This window comes from Trachurus japonicus, chromosome 20 (genome assembly GCF_045865225.1).
Source record: "Trachurus japonicus isolate A0001 chromosome 20, Traja_1.0".
Classification (NCBI taxonomy): domain Eukaryota; kingdom Metazoa; phylum Chordata; class Actinopteri; order Carangiformes; family Carangidae; genus Trachurus; species Trachurus japonicus.
Genome location: NC_140926.1, coordinates 27,385,037 through 27,404,382, shown reverse-complemented (window position 1 = coordinate 27,404,382; position 19,346 = coordinate 27,385,037). Strand labels below are relative to the sequence as shown.

At 43.5% G+C, this 19,346-nt stretch overlaps 1 protein-coding gene across 4 annotated transcripts in view; it reads right to left on the bottom strand.

Annotated features, from left to right (window-relative positions):
- The window catches only part of ssr1 (signal sequence receptor, alpha), a 54,932-nt gene that overhangs the window by 27,363 nt on the left and 8,223 nt on the right, over nucleotides 1-19,346 (bottom strand). For all 4 annotated transcript variants that reach the window (XR_015034476.1, XM_085762727.1, XM_085762726.1 and 1 more), the window contains exons 3-7: nucleotides 17,446-17,542; nucleotides 17,250-17,353; nucleotides 16,952-17,110; nucleotides 1,348-1,424; nucleotides 1,190-1,268 (exon numbers count right to left, since the gene is read on the bottom strand). Coding sequence is in view for 3 of the 4 variants with exons in the window: in XM_085762727.1 (XP_085618853.1) it covers nucleotides 1,190-1,268; nucleotides 1,348-1,424; nucleotides 16,952-17,110; nucleotides 17,250-17,353; nucleotides 17,446-17,542 (516 nt within the window). In the remaining variant the exon portion in view is untranslated. The remainder of the gene's footprint in view (nucleotides 1-1,189; nucleotides 1,269-1,347; nucleotides 1,425-16,951; nucleotides 17,111-17,249; nucleotides 17,354-17,445; nucleotides 17,543-19,346) is intronic.

Below are 19,346 nucleotides of genomic sequence, written 5' to 3'. Positions count from 1 at the left end.
GATCAGCGATCAGTTTTGTGTAGTGGAGGGGAACACACACACGCTATGCGCACACACGCGCGATCCTCCTGTCAGATGCGGCTGCATCTCTCCAGGTCACTTGTGTGTGAGTGTGAGAGAAATAAAAACTCTGACTTGCTGGGGCAGACGTCGTTTGGTGTCACACGCTGATAAATATCCGTCTTTTTCAAACTTTTTTCGGCGGAAAAAATATATATTCGGGTCAATATATAAAAAAATAGGCTAGCCTATATAAAAAAAATGCATGTATCGTTTGGGGATTTATATTAAACACTCTACTGTTTAATTCCGTGTAAACGTTTACAAGTGTAGCCTACACTGACACACCCCTCCTTCTGACCAAATCTGGATATAATATGATCTCCTCCTCTCCCCAAGTGTTGCCACCGGTTGCCGCGGCTCCTCTTTCCTTTTTTTCTGTTTATTTACTTTTTTCGGCACGAGTGAATCTGACGTGACTTCATATTTGGTCTGATAGTTCGAACCTTCCAAAAAAAATGCTTTCACACTACGCAGCAGCGGACCTTGGTCCAGGATAGTCCGGACCGAGACCACCTCCTGAGGCTGGACCAAAGACTCGGTCTTTAGTCCGGACCGTGGTCCGGGGGAGCTTTCACACCTGTCAATTTGATCCGAACTATCTGGAAAGTCCGAAAGTCCGGACCAAACGAGGTAGGTGTGAAAGCCCCCTGAAATTCTGGTATGTTCGCTCCCTTGTATGGTCAACAATATGGATTACACCAGACTGCGGAGAGTTTCTTATAGTAGCGCGACAAACTGCTGTGTTTACGTTCTCTTGGAAACCCAGCTGAATCACCACGGACACTGCAATCCAGCAGGAAGGGCTAATGCTACATCATGGGGGGCTGGCTGTGTACACCTACATCCACGACACCAATGAATAATGGTCCCTGGATGTCAGGGTAGGCTCCTCTCGCTGCTCACCACAGGTAGAACTAATGACTGAAGTGCTGTATCCTGAAATGTGAGCGAGTGAATTTGTTACTGTGTTGAAAAGGTATTCAGGCCCTTTGTTTAAGTTAGTATTAAGATGGATTCTAGCAGCTTGCATGTTCTGTGAGGTAAAATTATTGGTTTTGTCAGTGGAGCCTGGTAGTGACATGTCTCTTGCTGAACAAAAGCAGCACACCTCCCACTACAACCGCACCTTCCTAGACTCCAACAGCTGGTGAAGGCCTACAATGACCAGCAGCCCGAGACCAGACAGGAAGACATACATGAAGATCCTGAAAGAGAGAAGGAAACGGTAATTAAGAGTGAGGTAAGCTCCACATATATAAATTGGCGAGTAAGAAGATCACTCACGTCTCGCCATCTAATCCATCTTCTTTCTCAGTGATGGTAACTGTCTGATTGAACACTGCATCCTGGAAAATGTTTCCCTATTGAGATAAAGTAAAAGAAAAAATAGGAAGGAACATCAGGGAGAGGTGAAGGGTAAAAGGAAAACTAAGTTACAAGAAAATGGAGCTATGCAGAGAGAAGTACAAGCAGAGAGTAAAGATATAAGTCAGGTGATGAGATAAAGACACAGAAAGTAAGGCTTAAGAAGGCCATATTCAACTACAAGAGAAGATTTGAAAGCAAACTGTCTTTTTCAAAACATGAAACACACTAAATAATAGCAACAGAGTTCATCAACATTCAAACTGGAACAAAATAATGATGATCATCAACAGTAACAATACACTGCGTGCACAATTATTAGGCAAGTGAGTATTTTGACCATATCATTTTTATACATATTTTTCAACTTCAATCTATATAAACTTTAACTCTTTCGCGACCACACTAATTCCTCAGCACATCCGCTCAGGACCACATGGGCTATTTGTTTACCTTTTTCTCACGTCGAACCGAACTCTGTATCACCTAGAAACAAACGGTTTTCACGTGGTTGAAGAGTGACTTTCCGACGGGCTCCTCGAAAAAACGGCGAGTTTCTCCGCCGTTTCGTTCGTGAGTACGAAGGAGAAAAAGAGAGCTGGGTTTCTCCAAAAACGGAGCTCCCGCTCTAGTTTCAGAGAAAAACGCACTTTTGTGTCAAGTGGCAATCGGCTCATTTTACCGGTACTCAGTGTGGCATGTCTCCCAAATCATTTCTACGGCTAAATAAGTATATTTGTAGGCAAATCTGGGGGGTGTGGCAGCGTGGAGTGCAGCGGTGCGGGTCTCTGGCCGCAGCGGAGCAGCTCCGTGACACTCCTGTGTGACTGGCCGCCGCCGAGTGCTCTGGGGCGGGGGCGGCCGGTCACAGCACCCGCTGCACAGCGCCCGCTTCACGGTGAAAACAGCTGAGATAACGTGCTTTCAGATCCGAGTCTCCAAACCAGAAACGTTTGTAACAGCACCGGAAAAAGTCGCCAGATTTGTCGTTGGTCGCTTTTGTCAAAAAAAAAGTCACCAAGAGGGTTTGGAAAGTCGCCAGATTCAGCGAGAAAGTCGCAACACTGTAGCCAACAGCCGCACAGCGCTGCACGCTGTCCCCAGAGCAGCATTCAAGGAGACCGATTACTCAAACAAAACCAAGATCACACAGTTTATAAAAAACATTATGTTTTGATTGTAGTTTAAAACAGTTTTACATATCAGAGGACTACCATATCCACACACAGGGTACCTGAGAGTGTCTATTATCGTAATCTGTAAAAAAAACGGTTTTGACGAGTTAACTCGTCAATGGTCGTGAACGTTCGGCAGGCTGTGACGAGTTCACTCGTCAATGGTCGCGAAAGAGTTAATGTTTGTGTGATTTAAACCAACACCAAGTAACTTTTCTCTCACACTGTCTCTCTCTTTCGCTCGCTCACTCACTCGTTCACGCCGCATAAAAACGTACGTTATGAAAACAATAACTAGTGAAAAGAATACAGATGCGTAAAAACCATGAAATGGAAACATTGTTAAAATCCTCCTATGAGCACAGCTGCCCCACAGCCACAGTGGTCTATAGTGTTAACCTGTCCAGGCAGGTCAGTCCTGTCTACGTTTTTAATGTTAGAGCCATTAATGCAAACAAAACCATTTCTCTTTTATTCCCTCACCCAATGAGAATTGACCCTTCACTAAGCCCTGCCCCTCTTGGTTACTGTTGCTACGCCAGTCAGGCTTTCACTCCGGGCCATGCTCCTGACATAAGAAATATGGAATTTTCAGCAATATATTGGCATCGATTTCTCAGGAAATATCAGCAAATTTCTGGATAAACTGTTCTGAGATATCAGAGAAAAGAAGTCACAAAGATCATTCATAGTTTTCAGTGACGTGACTCGCACAGGAGGATAAAACATCTATTCAACGACACGACTGGACTCTATACAGAGCAGCAATATGGGCTTGTAATTTTACCGTCTATCAACCCACGAAGACTTAGGTCATCTCACTGATCATGAAAGATACGTTGTCAAACTGCAAGTTTTTGGGCGATTAGGAACCATATAACGTTACAGCCATATACAGCCGCCCCCCCCCCGTCCGTCCGTCTGTCACCGTCACCCCCCCCCACACACACACACACACACAGCTGTATCAGTCAGTGTAAACAGTCCCTGTCTGGAGGATCCCTCGTCTAAAAGCCCAGGTAAAAACTGTAAAAGTACAGCTGTCATTTCAGAGGTGAACATAACACTTGCTCAAGTCGAAAAAAAAAAAAGAAAAGTCTGCTCGTATCTGAACAACATGTCTATACTGTTGGTGCCGCCGCTGCCGCAACAGCAACATCATCCTTCTAATGTTCAAATGTTGTTCGTCCTTCTCTCAGCATGTGTCCACAAAAGCAAACATAATGACTTAGGCTGGATTGCACCAACAAGGTTTAATTTAATCTAAGATTAGCTCTAATCAGAGATTAGTAAAAAACTTTAAAATTAAGCAGAGCTCTGTTGCACCATTTAAAATTAATCTCAGTTTAGTAAAACTCAGTTTAACTGAATTTAAACTGATTTAAATCAGTAGGGACAAGTGTGTATAAAGGAAACTAATTAAATATGCAAAATGGAGTTTTGTTCGTTGCAGTTTGTAAACAAAACATTCAAACTGGGCGGGCTCAACTGTGTAGACTAGCCTCCTGCCCCTGACAGCTGCAGTCAAGACCGCAGAGGAAACGAAATACAGTCTGGGCCGATACCCGCCGTCACCAACACGGAGCCTCTGGTGTCACAGGTTTTGTTTTGTTTTTTTAACAGGAGAGCCGAGCTGGGAAGACGGTGTTAGCGGTGGATGCTAACCACTACCACTAGCCGGATTTAGCATCGAGCTAGCTCCCCACAACGGTCCTCATACTTGTTACCAGAGGAGGCTTTAGTTGTCAGTGACTTTCAGGAAACGGTCTGCAGCTCCAGCGCTTCACTCAGACTGTATTTCTTTCTTTTGTCCTCCTGACTGCTGCTGCTGAGAGAGAGAGAGACGTGCTAGCACTCGTTAGCATCAGAGACAGCTAGTGCAGCTAGCAGCCCTGAGCCTCCACTCTGCTGCAGTAGCTTCACCTGAGCTCTGTCAGAGAAAACACCGTCTCTCTCCGCCCAGAAACGTCTCTGTGCGCAACAAAACAAAGCAAAGGAGAGAAAATTGAGAGACAGAGCCTGTCTCTCAATTTTCCTCAAGGAACTTCATAATTTTGCTCACTCCAACTCAAAAATGCAGCCATTGAAAAAAATAAACCTCCTCCACTGTCAGTTTAAAATTAACCCTAGATCACAGTTTAAACTGGAGTTTAAAGTTCTGGTGCAACAGGATTAAAATTAAACTTAGTTTAGAGTAAAAATTAAACTGATGTTTAAAGGGAGGTTTAAATCTAATCTGTCTTAATTTTGAACTAGGTTTAAAGTTTAGTGCAACAGAATTTAAACTTAAACCATGATTTAATCTGGTTTTAAAGTTAAACCTTGTTGGTGCAATCCAGCCTTACTGTTAGCTGGTTGGTTAGTTAGGTAGTTAGTTAGCTGGCTCCTCTGACCTGCTGTTGCTGCTCATAAAACGTACAGTTCGTAGTGTATCGGTCTACATTACGACAATAAACTAATATAAAATAAATAAAAAATTACACACCCCCATCCCCACAACACATAAGCCCTTAGGGATACGTTACGTTATTAAAGCAAAGGTGAATGCAAAGTCCCTGTTATTAGCTAACAGCTATAAACAGCAGCATTAATAGATAGCTTGCGTTGCTGTGGAGAAGGCGGGATCGGTGCGGTTTAGTCACTGCATTAAAGCAGAAGTAAGCGATCCGGTGGTATTGGCTAACTTCCTGTCAGCAGATGGAGTTAGCAGTCCCCGCCCTCGTCCCTACGTCACCACATTCATGCGCATCCCTTGGCTGCACACACAGAGAGGACCACCCTTTTATGCCGTTCTCTCTCCTCATTGGATAAAGGTTGTAGGATACAAGGAAAGTTTTCTCCTCGGCTTACAGCAGAGCAGAGTGACTGACAGACCCGTGTTTCAGACCAAACACTCTATATAAGTGATTGCTGTGATATAACTATTTAAGACTTATTAACAAACATTCCGCTTACTTCTGCTTTAACGTCTAATTACACAAATCTTCAGGTCTTGGGCTTAAGCCTGCCACACACAAAGATAATCAGGCTGATTTTGCCCCGATTTTCCCCCTTCCGACCACGGACAGACATCGCCCGATTATCTTAAGCTCTTAAGATTATTTTATAAGATTCTCTTGTAGTGTGTGGTCTGTTAAGAGTCAAAATTCTCTGCAGGACCCTTCCTGTGGATATGTGGGGTGGGGGGAGGGGGGGGTTAAGAATGCCCTGAAAACTTTTTTGTTGTTGTAAACATTCTCTAATAAAAATTAATTGGAAAAAAAAAAAAAAAGTCAAAATTCTCCCGACAATCGGCTCGGAAAACGTTCGGCGCCGATAATCGCAAGTATTAAACATGTTCAATATTTACGATTATCAGGGCCGACAACCGTGGCTGTTTCAATCAAAAGTCATCTTGTGTGTGGAAAGCCGGTGTTGTGCTGAGAAGTGCCTGCTTGCCGAGCTCTGCATGCTGCTCGCGGCAAGCCACTTCTCGACACAACACCAGCAATCCCACAGAGAGCCACAGTGCAGCCCTGGCATTACATGAGGTTCACACAGACATTCACGCATACACGGGAGATTTCCTGATAGCTGATGGCCATAGATATATATACGTAGATGCCGCATTCGGGCTTGTTTGGAATGTCTCACGGCCGCCATCTTGAGGAGTAGTTCCTCCTGACAAGCAATCAACAGTCAGAGGGTTTGACAGCTGTGAATCTGGCAAAATGCCAAACTTTAGTGCCGCGTACGGATGTTCCCATGAAAGAAACGCCAAAACGAAGAGACATGGAATAACTTTTCTCAATAGGTTGTTTTATATTATATAACTGTTATGAACTTCTTGAATTTGATGTAGGTAAGTTATCTGACATAAATGAAACTAACGTAACGTATCATAGGGTGGGATATGTGTTACATTTAGTGCATATACCGGTAGTTAATATATTAATAGTTTGTTATTTTGTTGCCTGTATGTGTAGGCTAGGCTTATCAGCTGTTTCCCCCGGCTGTGAGTTTGTGGTTGCCTTGGTGATGAGGCCGGCGAGTGAGTGTAAACCATAGACTGTAAAAAGAATGGACGTAGCGTCCGTGACGTCACCCATTGGTTTTGGGGAGTCGTTTTTGTGACTCAAATATGGCGGCCTGAACAGCGCCATGTTGGATTGGCCGGCCGAGAACCCGCCCACTGGCGTCGAAGCAGCCTGTCTCCGGACCGCTCCGGACCTGTCACTCAACGTTTCCGCGCCCTAATTGGTCAGAGTTTTAACCTAATAACAGTAAAACGGTAGAGTTAAAAAAAAATTCACCCCCCTCAGAGTGTGTGCGGGGGTAGAAACTATCGATTGAGAAAAAAAAACGTTCTGACACCAGGCTTTTAACATGTTTACTGAGGATGTAAAATCGGCGATTTTAACATGGGGGTCTATGGGGAATGCTCCCTTCTGACACCAGCCCCCAGAGGAAGCCGGGGGGATTGCAGTTTTTTGAACGCGGAAGTGAGCTTCACTTCTCAGACCCACAACTGCCCCCTTGGTGTAAACCACTGTAGGCTACCTATATAATTGTGCTAGGCCATATTAAATCAGTTTCATGGCACTTACATTAACCCTAACTGCTAACGTGAGTTATATACCTGAATTGTAGTATTTATATTAAAACAAACAGCTTGAAAATCGGTTGAAAATTCAGTGATAGACCTCTGCCTCTGTAGACTACAGTAAGTAAAAGTTAGACACCTCCTGCTCAAGATGGCAGCGGCGGCGACAATCCGTTCCAATGGGCAGCAGCGTCAGAGGCGACATCTACGTATATACAGCGGGGAAAATAAGTATTGAACACGTCAACATTTTTCTCAGAAAATATATTTCTAATAGAGCTATTGACATGAAATCTTCACCAGATGTCGGCATCAACCCAAGTAATGCACACATACAAAGAAATCCGAACATTAACTCATTGAGTGCCATTGACATATATATACGTCAATCAAAATCCAACGCTTGAGTGCCATTGACGTATATATACGTCAAATGCAGTTTTCTGCGGCTGGTAAATGGGGACGCTGTTGCGCACACTGGGTCTCATTCATGAAACGTGAGTAAATCTGTGTGTAGATTTGCACATAAAAGCTCACTCTACTAAAACTCTACTCCGGATTCATGAACGGTGCGGGAAACTCAGATTTGATCGTAAACACGTGTGTAACTTCATGAATGCCAACCCATCGTAAACTAACAACACGCCCCCGGTGATCAGCAATTAGCATAGATCTCCATACATGAATAGCCATATAAGGAGATCCTGACCACCATATTAGGAGGTAGGCGCATCCTGCTCACCTGCGGCCATGACGCAAACGAGGAAAGAGGGAGGGAGAGAAAAAAAGAGAGAGATTGCGGATCGAAGTCATTTTGAGTGAAGTGGAGTCCAGAAAAAATATTTAATTATCTTCTGTTAGTAGTGGTGTGACTGGGACAGGTCAAAGGCGTGGAGTGAAAAAACAGATGTAGTGAATTAAGTATCCTTGGTTTATTAAAGAACCGTTTAAGAAGTAAAGCCAGAATAGTTCGATATGAAACATGAAATAAATAAATAAATATAAATAAATACACACAACTAAGAGCTACAGCAGCGACGGGAGGAGGAGGCTCTTCACAGCCTCAGCTGTAGAGGAGCATGGTTGTATCAACACATGAAGTTATATAGGCAGGTTATATTGTTACAGAAGCACCAGCCGTCTGTCACAGCTCCATCCAAACCGGTGCTGACTGCGCTGCTGCGCAGGGTATACTGTAGCAACACAAAACAGTTTTTTCCGGTTTTATATCAGATTATTATCATCATAAGATGGAGCCTTGACGTGTTTGTGCGTGTCCGATCCCTAAAACGTCTCTCTCTCCAAATATTTCTAATTGTTTGTCATGTTTAAATTACGTGTTTCAAAGGCATCGGCGTATTTTGAACATGAGAGAGAGTAATATGGATTAAAATTGTAATTTTCAACAGTGACAAGCAGTATTTATTTGCATTCCTACATTTACACAAGCGCTACACACAGTCCGGAGCAGGTGTAGATTTTGTGAGTAGCTACGAAAAAATCAGCACTACTAAAAGATTGATGAATGCGGAAATCGCACGTAAATTTGCGCTGCTCAGGGTTTACACACAAATCCGTGCTGCTCACGTTTCATGAATGAGACCCACTGTGAGTAATTTTGGGGCTTCTGGGCTGTGTAGAACGAAGAAGACTGTAGATCAGAGCAAGAAGTGAAGAAGAAGGAGAAGACAAGTGCGATCGGTACAGAGATAAAAAAGTTGGGAAAAGTTTCTATTTCTAGAGGAAAACGACAGGCAGAGCCTGGAACAAGTGTAACGTGGAGCTGGAGGAAAGCTTAGCCACGGATACTATTAGCATAGCTCCAGCATGAAGTGATCAGAGGAGGCAGGAAAGGTAAACTGATCTAGATGATCAGCACCAAAATGCCGAAGCGAAAGCGGATCGCGGAGTCAGTTTCACCAGTTGCTGTCTAACCGACGTGACGACGAACCGAGAGATCAGCGCGGTGAGTCGCTGCCGCGGCCGCGTCCAGCAGAGAGGCTGAAGACGCCACGACGTCTCCCTCCCTCCTTCAGAGACGAGGGGAAGCAGCAGGAGGAGAGGGAGGGGAGGGGAGGGAAGGGGCGGGGGGAGGGGAGGGGAGGGGGGAGGAGGGGGTTAGGAGAGGGTGAGGGTGCAGCAACTGCAGGAGGAGTAGGAGAGCAGGCATCACTCTGCAGAGTAAAGCCGTGTTTCCACTGCAGGAACTTCGGGGTAATTTTACGGGGCCAGCCCCGTTGGTGCGTGTTTCCACTGCAGGAACCTCCCCCACAGGACCATTTACAGGAACTTTTACGGGGGCCAACGGAGTACCTACTCCAGGGTAGGTACTCCGTTCGGCCCTGAAAAGCTCCTGGGTGGGGCTCGAGGTTAACCCGGCGCTGATTGGCTAAAGCTAGAGCAGGCTCTGACGCTACCAGAAAGCACCAAAACAACCAACCGGCATTTTTAAAACGGGGAGCAGAAGGAGAGCATTAGCCTAGCAGACACCGCTGTAAACAACAAGAGAACAGCAGGAAGATGTACACAAAAGGACAGACGATGAGGTGCAGACATTGATTGCAGTCTACAGCACCGAGGAGATTCAGAGGGGGTTTGAGTCATCGCGGCGAAATGAAAATATCAGCGCACCTCGACACACTGGGGATCCATCACACGCCGTGTGTGCACAAACACACAAACCAGAAACGCGCCTACCGCCTCAGCTCCTTCCATCCTTCTCCGTTGTTGTTATGATTTTTGTGCATGTGCTTGTGACCTGCCTGGGTGACGTCACGGTCGAAACTGTCGCACAGCGATTAAGCGGCGATCGAAACTCATGACGTCGCCGCGGGGTGACCGGGGTCCTGTCTGCAGTGGAAACACGGCCACTGAGAGGGCCGAGTGAGAGGACGGTTCCTGTAGAAGTTCCTACCCCCTCCCTTTACCAGGAACTCCTGCAGTGGAAACACGGCTTAAGACTCCTACTTGTTGTATTTTAGTTTTTGTTTTTTTTTGTACAATGAAAAAACATGTGAAATTAAATCTTCAGATGTCTTACATGTTTTTGAAGCCAAAATTAAAACGGATAAATCACTGTTTTTCTTGAGAGACTCTCTTTCACAAAAATGCATTTTTCTCAGCTTTCTAGAAAAAAAGTGGTCTTTTTGGTGCAACCAGGCTCTATTCAACTTAAGATAAATTAAGAATGGAACAAGGTACAAACAAATGGTTTTTTCCCTAGTTAAATAGAGAGTCTCCTCTTTCCTTTGAGCTATTTTGTGTTTTCAGAGTCATAATACAAAATATTCTCTTGGTCTTAAAATATTACTCAAAATGCCCCGAAACGCTGGCACATGGCACTGACCATTTTATAAAAGGTCTGGCACTCAAAGAGTTAATGTCCATAAATTAAGTTATGTGTAATAAAGTGAAATGACACAGGGAATAAGTATTGAACACATGAAGAAAAGGAGGGGCAAAAAGGTATGGAAAGCCAAGAAAGCAGCTGGAGTTTGTCAGTATTTAGAATGTAATCCTGTCTCCTATCAGTGCAAAGTAATATATGCTGGTTTAGTCCTGATTGATGCCTTTTAAAAAGGTTTCTCACCACCAAGGTGTCAGACAATAAGTATTGCATGATAAGTAATAGCAAAGAGCTGTCTAAGAGCTGTTTAAAGACCTATGCAACCAAAGATTTCAGACAGAAGAGTCAAAACAATAATCAGAAGGGTTCCCTAACAGTCCAGGACCACTGGTGGAGAGCTTCAGAAAGACCTGGGATCAGCAGGTACAGTTGTTTCAAAGAAAACAATAAGTAATGCACTCAACCGCCATGGCCTCCATGTCTTGCGTGGTGTGTGTGCATGGAGGCCATGGCGGGTCCACCAGGTAAATGTAAACATCGCCCAACTCGAGCTTCGGCAGGGAACTGGTCATCTTAAACAGCTCGTATACAGCAGCTGGTGTTGAATATGGGTCCAAAACTTCAAAGTTGTTTTTATATCTTTCTTTCTCGGCTGCTGGCAGATGATTTAAGTCATTACTCGGTTGTTTGTCCATAGAAAGTCCGTTGCGGGGCCATTTTGGAATGTTGCTTTTGACCGCCAGGTCCCTGGGAAGTCACGTGACTGAAAGCCATCAATAGACCTTTTCAGAGAGTATAAACAAATACAGGTGTTACCAAGAATACTAATTAAGGCTCCATTCCATTTAGTGTACCAGAGCGTTTTCTAATGAGTCTTTGTTTATACTCTCTGAAAAGGTCTATAGATAAGAGAATCGATAAGGAATCAGAATCGCTTAATTCTTATCAATTCCCATCCCTACTTGCGACGGTAAAAGAATTTCACATGCGTGCAGAGGCTCATGGGAAATGTAGTGTGAAAACACTACCACTTCTAGACTTTTCAGAGTATGTCAAATCTCTTTTTTGGCCCATTTTGTCTGAGGTAAAGAAGTTGCCTAATAATTATGCACACCTTAATATGGGGTGTTGGTCACTTTGGCCACACCCTACCTCAATACACAAATACACATCACCTCATAATGCTTAAATCCAACAAACATTCAAGTTTATATAGGTTGAAGTTGAAAAATACAGGTAAAAGCCAGTGAATTAGAATATTTTGAAAAACTTGATTTATTTCAGTAATTGCATTCAAAAGGTGTAACTTGTACATTATATTTATTCATTGCACACAGACTGATGCATTCAAATTAGGGATGTCCCGATCCGATCACGTGATCGGAAATCGGGGTCGATCACGTGGTTTCAGACTCGATCGGAATCGGACGTTACATCCCGATCAGGAATCGGATATATTACATATCTACATGTCAGGGTTTTCCTATCTGTCTAAAGCGAAGACGGGCCGCATGGGGGGCGTTCAGATGTATCATCTTTTGCACTCTCAAACCCATTACTTTTACTGTAGACGTTCGTCATGTGCGCTCATTACCCAAAGCGACGCGCATTCGGTGCAGCGTGCTTGTGTTTTGTGCATGGTCTGTGGCGCACAGCTCCACGGTGTATGTGTGTGGCTGCGTCGTCGCGGACAAGTAACGATATGAAATGACGGCGCTTGCGAGAGTGTGAGAGACGATCGTGTCACCGTGTCAGCTCACTGTTTGTTTGTGTGCGTGTGGCTGCGTTGTTTCACTGCTGACTTCCAAGCAGCTTGTTGTTGATGTTTGAGCGCTACACACACCTGCAGCAACAACAGTCACTGCAGCGAGTCCGACGTAACGCACGTGAGACCGACACATGGACCGACCGCGCAGATGTCGCGGACATTGTTAAACTTCTCATACTGTTGAAAAAAAAACTACCGTTGTGTTGCGTGATGGCAGATACAGAACCAGGTATTTATTTAAAGTTAGAGAGGGAGAAGGAACAAGGTGAGCTGGGTGAGGGAGGGAGGGAGGGAGGGAGAAGGAGCGGAGTGAGTGAGGGAGGGAGAAGGAGCGAGGTGAGGGGGGGGGGGCAGAAAGGCAGGAGAGGGTGGGATCAGGGGAGAGAGGCTGGTGATTGAGAAAGACATGATAAGCTATTTTATTTTTGACCAAATGTTCTTGTTGTTGACTTATGGATAACGGCATTAATATTATACTGTGGAGCTACTGTGCTAATATACATTGAGAGTTTGATATCATGGCATGTCTTACAATACTGCAATAAATGTCATGGGCTTGTTATTGAGGTAGAGTATTATTGTGAGATTGTGATATTGTTACATCCCTAGTAGAGCACAAAGAACAGAAAAATAGTGGGATGATACAGTTGATCTACATTAAAAACTTTACTGCATTGCCAAAGTATCGGATCGGGACTCGGTATCGGCAGATACTCAAAATCAAATGACTCGGACTCGGACTCGGGGGCAAAAAAATGTGATCGGGACATCCCTAATTCAAATGTTTATTTCATTTAATTTTGATGATTTGAAGTGGCAACAAATGAAAATCCAAAATTCCGTGTGTCACAAAATTAGAATATTACTTAAGGCTAATACAAAAAAGGGATTTTTAGAAATGTTGGCCAACTGAAAAGTATGAAAATGAAAAATATGAGCATGTACAATACTCAATACTTGGTTGGAGCTCCTTTTGCCTCAATTACTGCGTTAATGCGGCGTGGCATGGAGTCGATGAGTTTCTGGCACTGCTCAGGTGTTATGAGAGCCCAGGTTGCTCTGATAGTGGCCTTCAACTCTTCTGCGTTTTTGGGTCTGGCATTCTGCATCTTCCTTTTCACAATACCCCACAGATTTTCTATGGGGCTAAGGTCAGGGGAGTTGGCTGGCCAATTTAGAACAGAAATACCATGGTCCGTAAACCAGGCACGGGTAGATTTTGCGCTGTGTGCAGGCGCCAAGTCCTGTTGGAACTTGAAATCTCCATCTCCATAGAGCAGGTCAGCAGCAGGAAGCATGAAGTGCTCTAAAACTTGCTGGTATACGGCTGCGTTGACCCTGGATCTCAGGAAACAGAGTGGACCGACACCAGCAGATGACATGGCACCCCAAACCATCACTGATGGTGGAAACTTTACACTTTACTTTACACTTTACACTTTCCTGAGATCCAGGGCGCATTAACGCAGTAATTGAGGCAAAAGGAGCTCCAACCAAGTATTGAGTATTGTACATGCTCATATTTTTCATTTTCATACTTTTCAGTTGGCCAACATTTCTAAAAATCCCTTTTTTGTATTAGCCTTAAGTAATATTCTAATTTTGTGACACACGGAATTTTGGATTTTCATTTGTTGCCACTTCAAATCATCAAAATTAAATGAAATAAACATTTGAATGCATCAGTCTGTGTGCAATGAATAAATATAATGTACAAGTTACACCTTTTGAATGCAATTACTGAAATAAATCAAGTTTTTCAAAATATTCTAATTCACTGGCTTTTACCTGTATGTATAAAAATGATAAGGTCAAAATACTCACTTGCCTAATACGCCAGTGTAAATATTGATGCATGTCATCACTACGGATTTGGCTGGTGCCTTTCTGTGTCAGCAGTAATATTTATAAGCAGTGTTGGGCAAGTTACATCCAAATATAATACATTACATATTATTAGTTACTGTCATTTGAAAGTAATGAGTTACATTACAATATTACTGTCTCACAACTGTAATGCGTTACACTACTTTTGCATTACTTTTGAGTTACTTTCGCCAAAATAACCGCAGAAATATGACTATAAAGTGTAGTTTATTGCAGCTGATAACACATTCAGTGGAGGGTGATGTTGATGTAGCCTCTGAAGCTAAAGCTAAATTTTGCAGGTAATCTACTAAGAGTAGCTGCCTAAATAACAGCACGTGCAAACCGCAGGATTGTAGTGACAGTTTTACGCGTTGTAATCGTGTCAACCACGGAGAGTGTGGAAGGAGAGCGGGATGACCGCAAACGCAGAATGAAATTTGATCCGATTAATTAATACAAAGGAGCAAATGAACATATTGTTGATCTACGCACGGTGAAGAAGAACTGTGGGAGAATATCTTACCCCAGTGGTTCCCAAAGTGTGGTACGCGTACCCCTAGGGGTACGTGAGCACATTGCAGGGGGTACGTAATTAATTTATTACCAAGATGATAAGCAGATATTCCGAGTCACTTCATAAGCCCATTACTGAAATAGTATGTGCGCCACAACTAGTTCCCCCCCAGATGACAACAACCTGTAGCTCAGCTTTGTATAGTTGTCATAGTATCGAGGCAAGACGGCGCATCTGGATACATTACGATTTTAATCGCACTTATTAAAAAAAAAATTCAATTTAAAAAAAAAAAAAAAAAGTTTTATCTCACGTGTGTCTACGTGCGGTGCGCCCGCACGCGAGAGAGGCGGCAGTTTGAGAGGCTGACTGGCAGAGATGAGAGCTGGTGAAACGCTAGCATTATTACATAATTACAAAGCCTCTAATTAATTCGATTAATTTTTTTAATTGATTCCCAGCCCTAAATAAAAAATAAAATAATGGAACAATAATAAGCTGGGAGACACTGCTGCTGTATTGAATATGATGTCATATTCAATATTTTCATGGGTATTGGCATTGAGTTTGAAATGTGACAATCCTACAACTCTGTTAAGACACATTTGACCACAACAAACACCACAACAGCCAGAAACAACTAAAATGCAGGAGAATATGTGTAAAATGTCTTTGTAGAAATTGAAGAGAGACATTGAAATGATTTTTCGTTTCATCATCAGTTGTGTTATGACCACTTTTGGAGAATCATCAACACGTAAGAGGGAGGGGGTACTTGTGGTATGGCAAAAAGGCTCAGGGGGTATGCAAGACAAAAAAGTTTGGGAACCACTGTCTTACCCCGTTCCCACTGGTCAAAAAACCCGTTTAAACCCGCTAACAATCGGCTTTTGGTGGCAGTGGGAAAGGCGCACCGGGTCGACGCGGGTCAAACGACTCTACAAGCGACGCAGATAAAATCACCTTTAATTGGCTCGGCTCCGATCGGCTTGCAGTGGGAACGCCAGACCCGGGTCAGCTCGCTAATTTACGTGATGACGCTGAGCGTTACGTGCCCCAACGTCATCGCGCCGGTCGCGTCTCATATCACGTACCAAAACAAAGCTCTGCTCTCATTCGAGACTGGGATCAAAAGATCAAACAACACTGACCAAAAACAATTGAAAAAAAGAAAAGAAGCGACTGTCTGTTTAACTGATGTGTTGTGGCGTGGACGGCATTAATTCATTCGTGTGAGTAGTGGCTCCAAATTGGCCTGTCGGTAGATATGAATTATGTTTTCCTTTTGTTTTATGTGTTCTTTTTGTAAACGTGAGAAACGTTTTATCGTGTACTCTACTGCCTGTAATGCTGCGCTGATTGTCAGTCACAGTCCCCGCGACTCATAAGTTTTCACGTGTTTTTATGAAAATGCGTTGTAACGCGCGTTATTATACTTATATTGTAACGGGTAAAATATTACCAACATTTTATTTGTAATGTGTTATATTACCTCGTTACAGCAAATAGTAATACATTAGTATAATTTCGTTACTTTTGTAACGTGTTACTCCCAACACTGTTTATAAGCTCCCGTTTCAGCTTTCATTTTTTACTTTGTATGCTACTGTATGTAATGTACATACTGCATCTTGCAATGTTACATCAAGAGTCTTTATCGGTTCACTAAGCAGGGGTGCAAACTCATCAAGGGTAAAAAAGGTGACAAGATATCGACCCCCTAGGGGGGTCCGGGGGCATGCTCCCCTGGGAAATTTTTTTAAAAACCAACTTTAAAGGTGAATTTACAGTCAATTTTAGCATGAGACTAGGGTCCAGATTTACTCAGGTTTGCACAGCTTTTGCTCCTGTTAAACCTGCACAATCTGTCTCTCTGTGTTTGGTTTTGAAACATGTGAAGGGGGTCTTCAGCCTATGCAGGTTTAGCATGAGCAAAAGCTGTGAAAAACTTCGAGAATCTGTCCCTTGATGTCCATCAGATGAACCTTGCCTTCAAACTAAATAAAATTTAATAAAGACTGATTGGTTCATTGTGAAACATTTATTTATTGATGTAAATGTGTGCCTTAAGGAGACAGGTGCATTGGCTCGCCTCGCCTCGCCGGACCCCCCCCCCACCCCCCTCTCAAATTTTTTTATTGCCGATTTACACGAATCACACAAATGACCAATTTGGGATCCGGCGAATTTCGCCAAAAGGTGACAAGTTTGCACCCCTGACTAAGACAAAAGGTATGTCCTGTCAGAGCCCAGCCCCCACCCTCCTTACACTGCCATCCTTGTAGTTGAGGTTGATGACAAGCCCAAATGGTCGTCCTCCCATTGGCTCAGCAGGGATGAAGGAGTACTCAAAGGTTGCCTGCCTACTAGGGGGAACTACAGTGCCCAGCTGGAGAGCAGTGAAGTTCTGAATGTAGAACTGGTAATCCTGACCAAGACAAAGAAAAACAGACATACAGAACAAGTCAGACGCTGAACAGTTTAGAACTGAACTGTAAACCTGAGAATGATTTCTTATCAGTGAGGTTGTTCATGTTGTTGGAGGGGCAGTAAAAATGATAATGTACCTGTGGGTAACGGAAAGAAGCATCCAGAGACTCAACAATAAAGTTCTCTGATCCTTTGTTGGTGAAGCCGAGCAGGAACTTGACAATGTTGTTAGCTGGGAAGTCTGGGGGAAAAAAATTTGGTTTTCTCTACATCACTGCCACAGCTGCACAAAATGCAGAAATCATCATTGAATTAGAAATGTCAGACAGTTACCCTCTCCTTTGACAAACAGAATAGTGGTGTCAGCATTGGGGGAAGCCTTGACATCTCCAACCAGAGCTTCCTCCTCTTCGTCTTCTTTTTCCTCCGTCTAGACAAAATCAAATTAAGGTTTAGTTTCTCTTCACTTTCCAGTTCGGGGCTCATTATTATTTATGGCAACTTTAGGGGCCATTCACATGGAGCGTCTTTTGCATGCACGTTTCTATTGTTTTCAATGTAGCCGCGCGCCTTTCAGCAGCTCTCTCTCGGCGAGCGGCAGCTCAGTTCTCCCCCGTTCCAGCCCCAGATCTCTACTCAATAGCAGCCGTAGCAGTGTGACAGCAGTATCCCCCCACTGCACACCTTAGCCCATTCGGATGACATGACGCTACATCTCCACTACTTTCTTCGTATTAATAACTTTTATTACACATAAAGAAGGGAGTTCATGTCTAGCCTTTCTCCGTCCTCTCACCACGGCAGTGAGTCATCCGTTAGAACTGACAGACATGACCTGGCCAGTGTTTCCCATACAGGGCTCCAGACTAACTTTTTTGACCTCGAGCACAGTAACAGTTACTAGGGCTGGGCGATATGGCCTAAAATCAATATCACGATATATTGAGCAGTTCGCCTCAGTAACGATAAATGGACGATAACTAGCCTACTTTCCCCCTGGAAAAAATAGCATGACTCCCCTGGACCTATTTATTGCTTCTTCTTTTTTTTGCTATAACAGCTGTATTTATAGAGGTGCCACTTTAAAACTACACTGTCTGAAAATATGTTAAGAAAATACAAATAAAGTACTTTTAGTTGTTAAGGCGCTCTGTTTATCAACGTGGTTATTTCAGCCTATAAATTTAACGCCACATGTCCGTTTCTGCCTATAATTTCTTTGTCACTCCCTTCACGGTGGTCTGTTGACAAAATCACGTGACGGTGGCGACCAACACTGCACGTTTTTAATCTTTTCAGCGAGGTGTTTTCTCATTGCTCTGGTGTGTGTGTGTGTGTGTCATCAACTCAGGTGAAAAAATAACAACAGTCTCAGTACAGATGACCGCGCTCGCCGCGCTGCTGCCGGTGTGACCGGCTCTGTCCCTTCCTGTTACAGACTGGATGGGGTGGAGTCACGTGACTACACACGCTGAACACTAGTATGGCTCTTAAAGGGACATGAACATAGCCTACACAACACACACAGCCAAAAAAGACAAAAACGACTTTTATTTTGTTTCTTTTTTAAAAACCGAATATACCGACATGATGTCGGTTATCGTCGTAAATTTCGGTATCGGTAAATTTTCGGTTTATCGCCCAGCCCTAACAGTAACGCAAGCAGAGGAGCGCAAGCAGAAAATTTTGGGGCGCACACCGAAATCGAATTTTCACATTTCCTCTAATTTTCACTGTATTATTGATAAATACTTAAAACATTATAGTTTGATAAATGTATATAATAATAATATAATAGGTTTGTAGCGAGCCGTCTAAAAAAAAAAATTATTGCGCGTGACGCTCAGCACACACGCGCGGGTCGCCGGTCGGTGTGTCTCCTGCTGTTCCACATGGAGCTCTGCTGTGGAAAGATGTACGTCTCCTCCGAGATGTAGAGAAGAGAAACATTTCTTTTTACACATTAGCCAATCACAGTGGTCATTTAAAGACCCCCTAAACCAAAAATGCACTTTTTAAAATGATTAACATGTCAATTTAGTGTGTGGGCTCTGCTACAAGGCATTTCAGGAGCAAAATTGCTAATCCACGCCATAACTGAGCATTTTAGACTTGAAAATGCAGTTTCAATACCAGACTCTGAAAAAACTGGATTCAATTTTTCAAATTGGAGTCCGTTTTCATGTGTCACAAAACTATAGCAACCAATCCCGTTGATTTCCCCCCCCATCTCA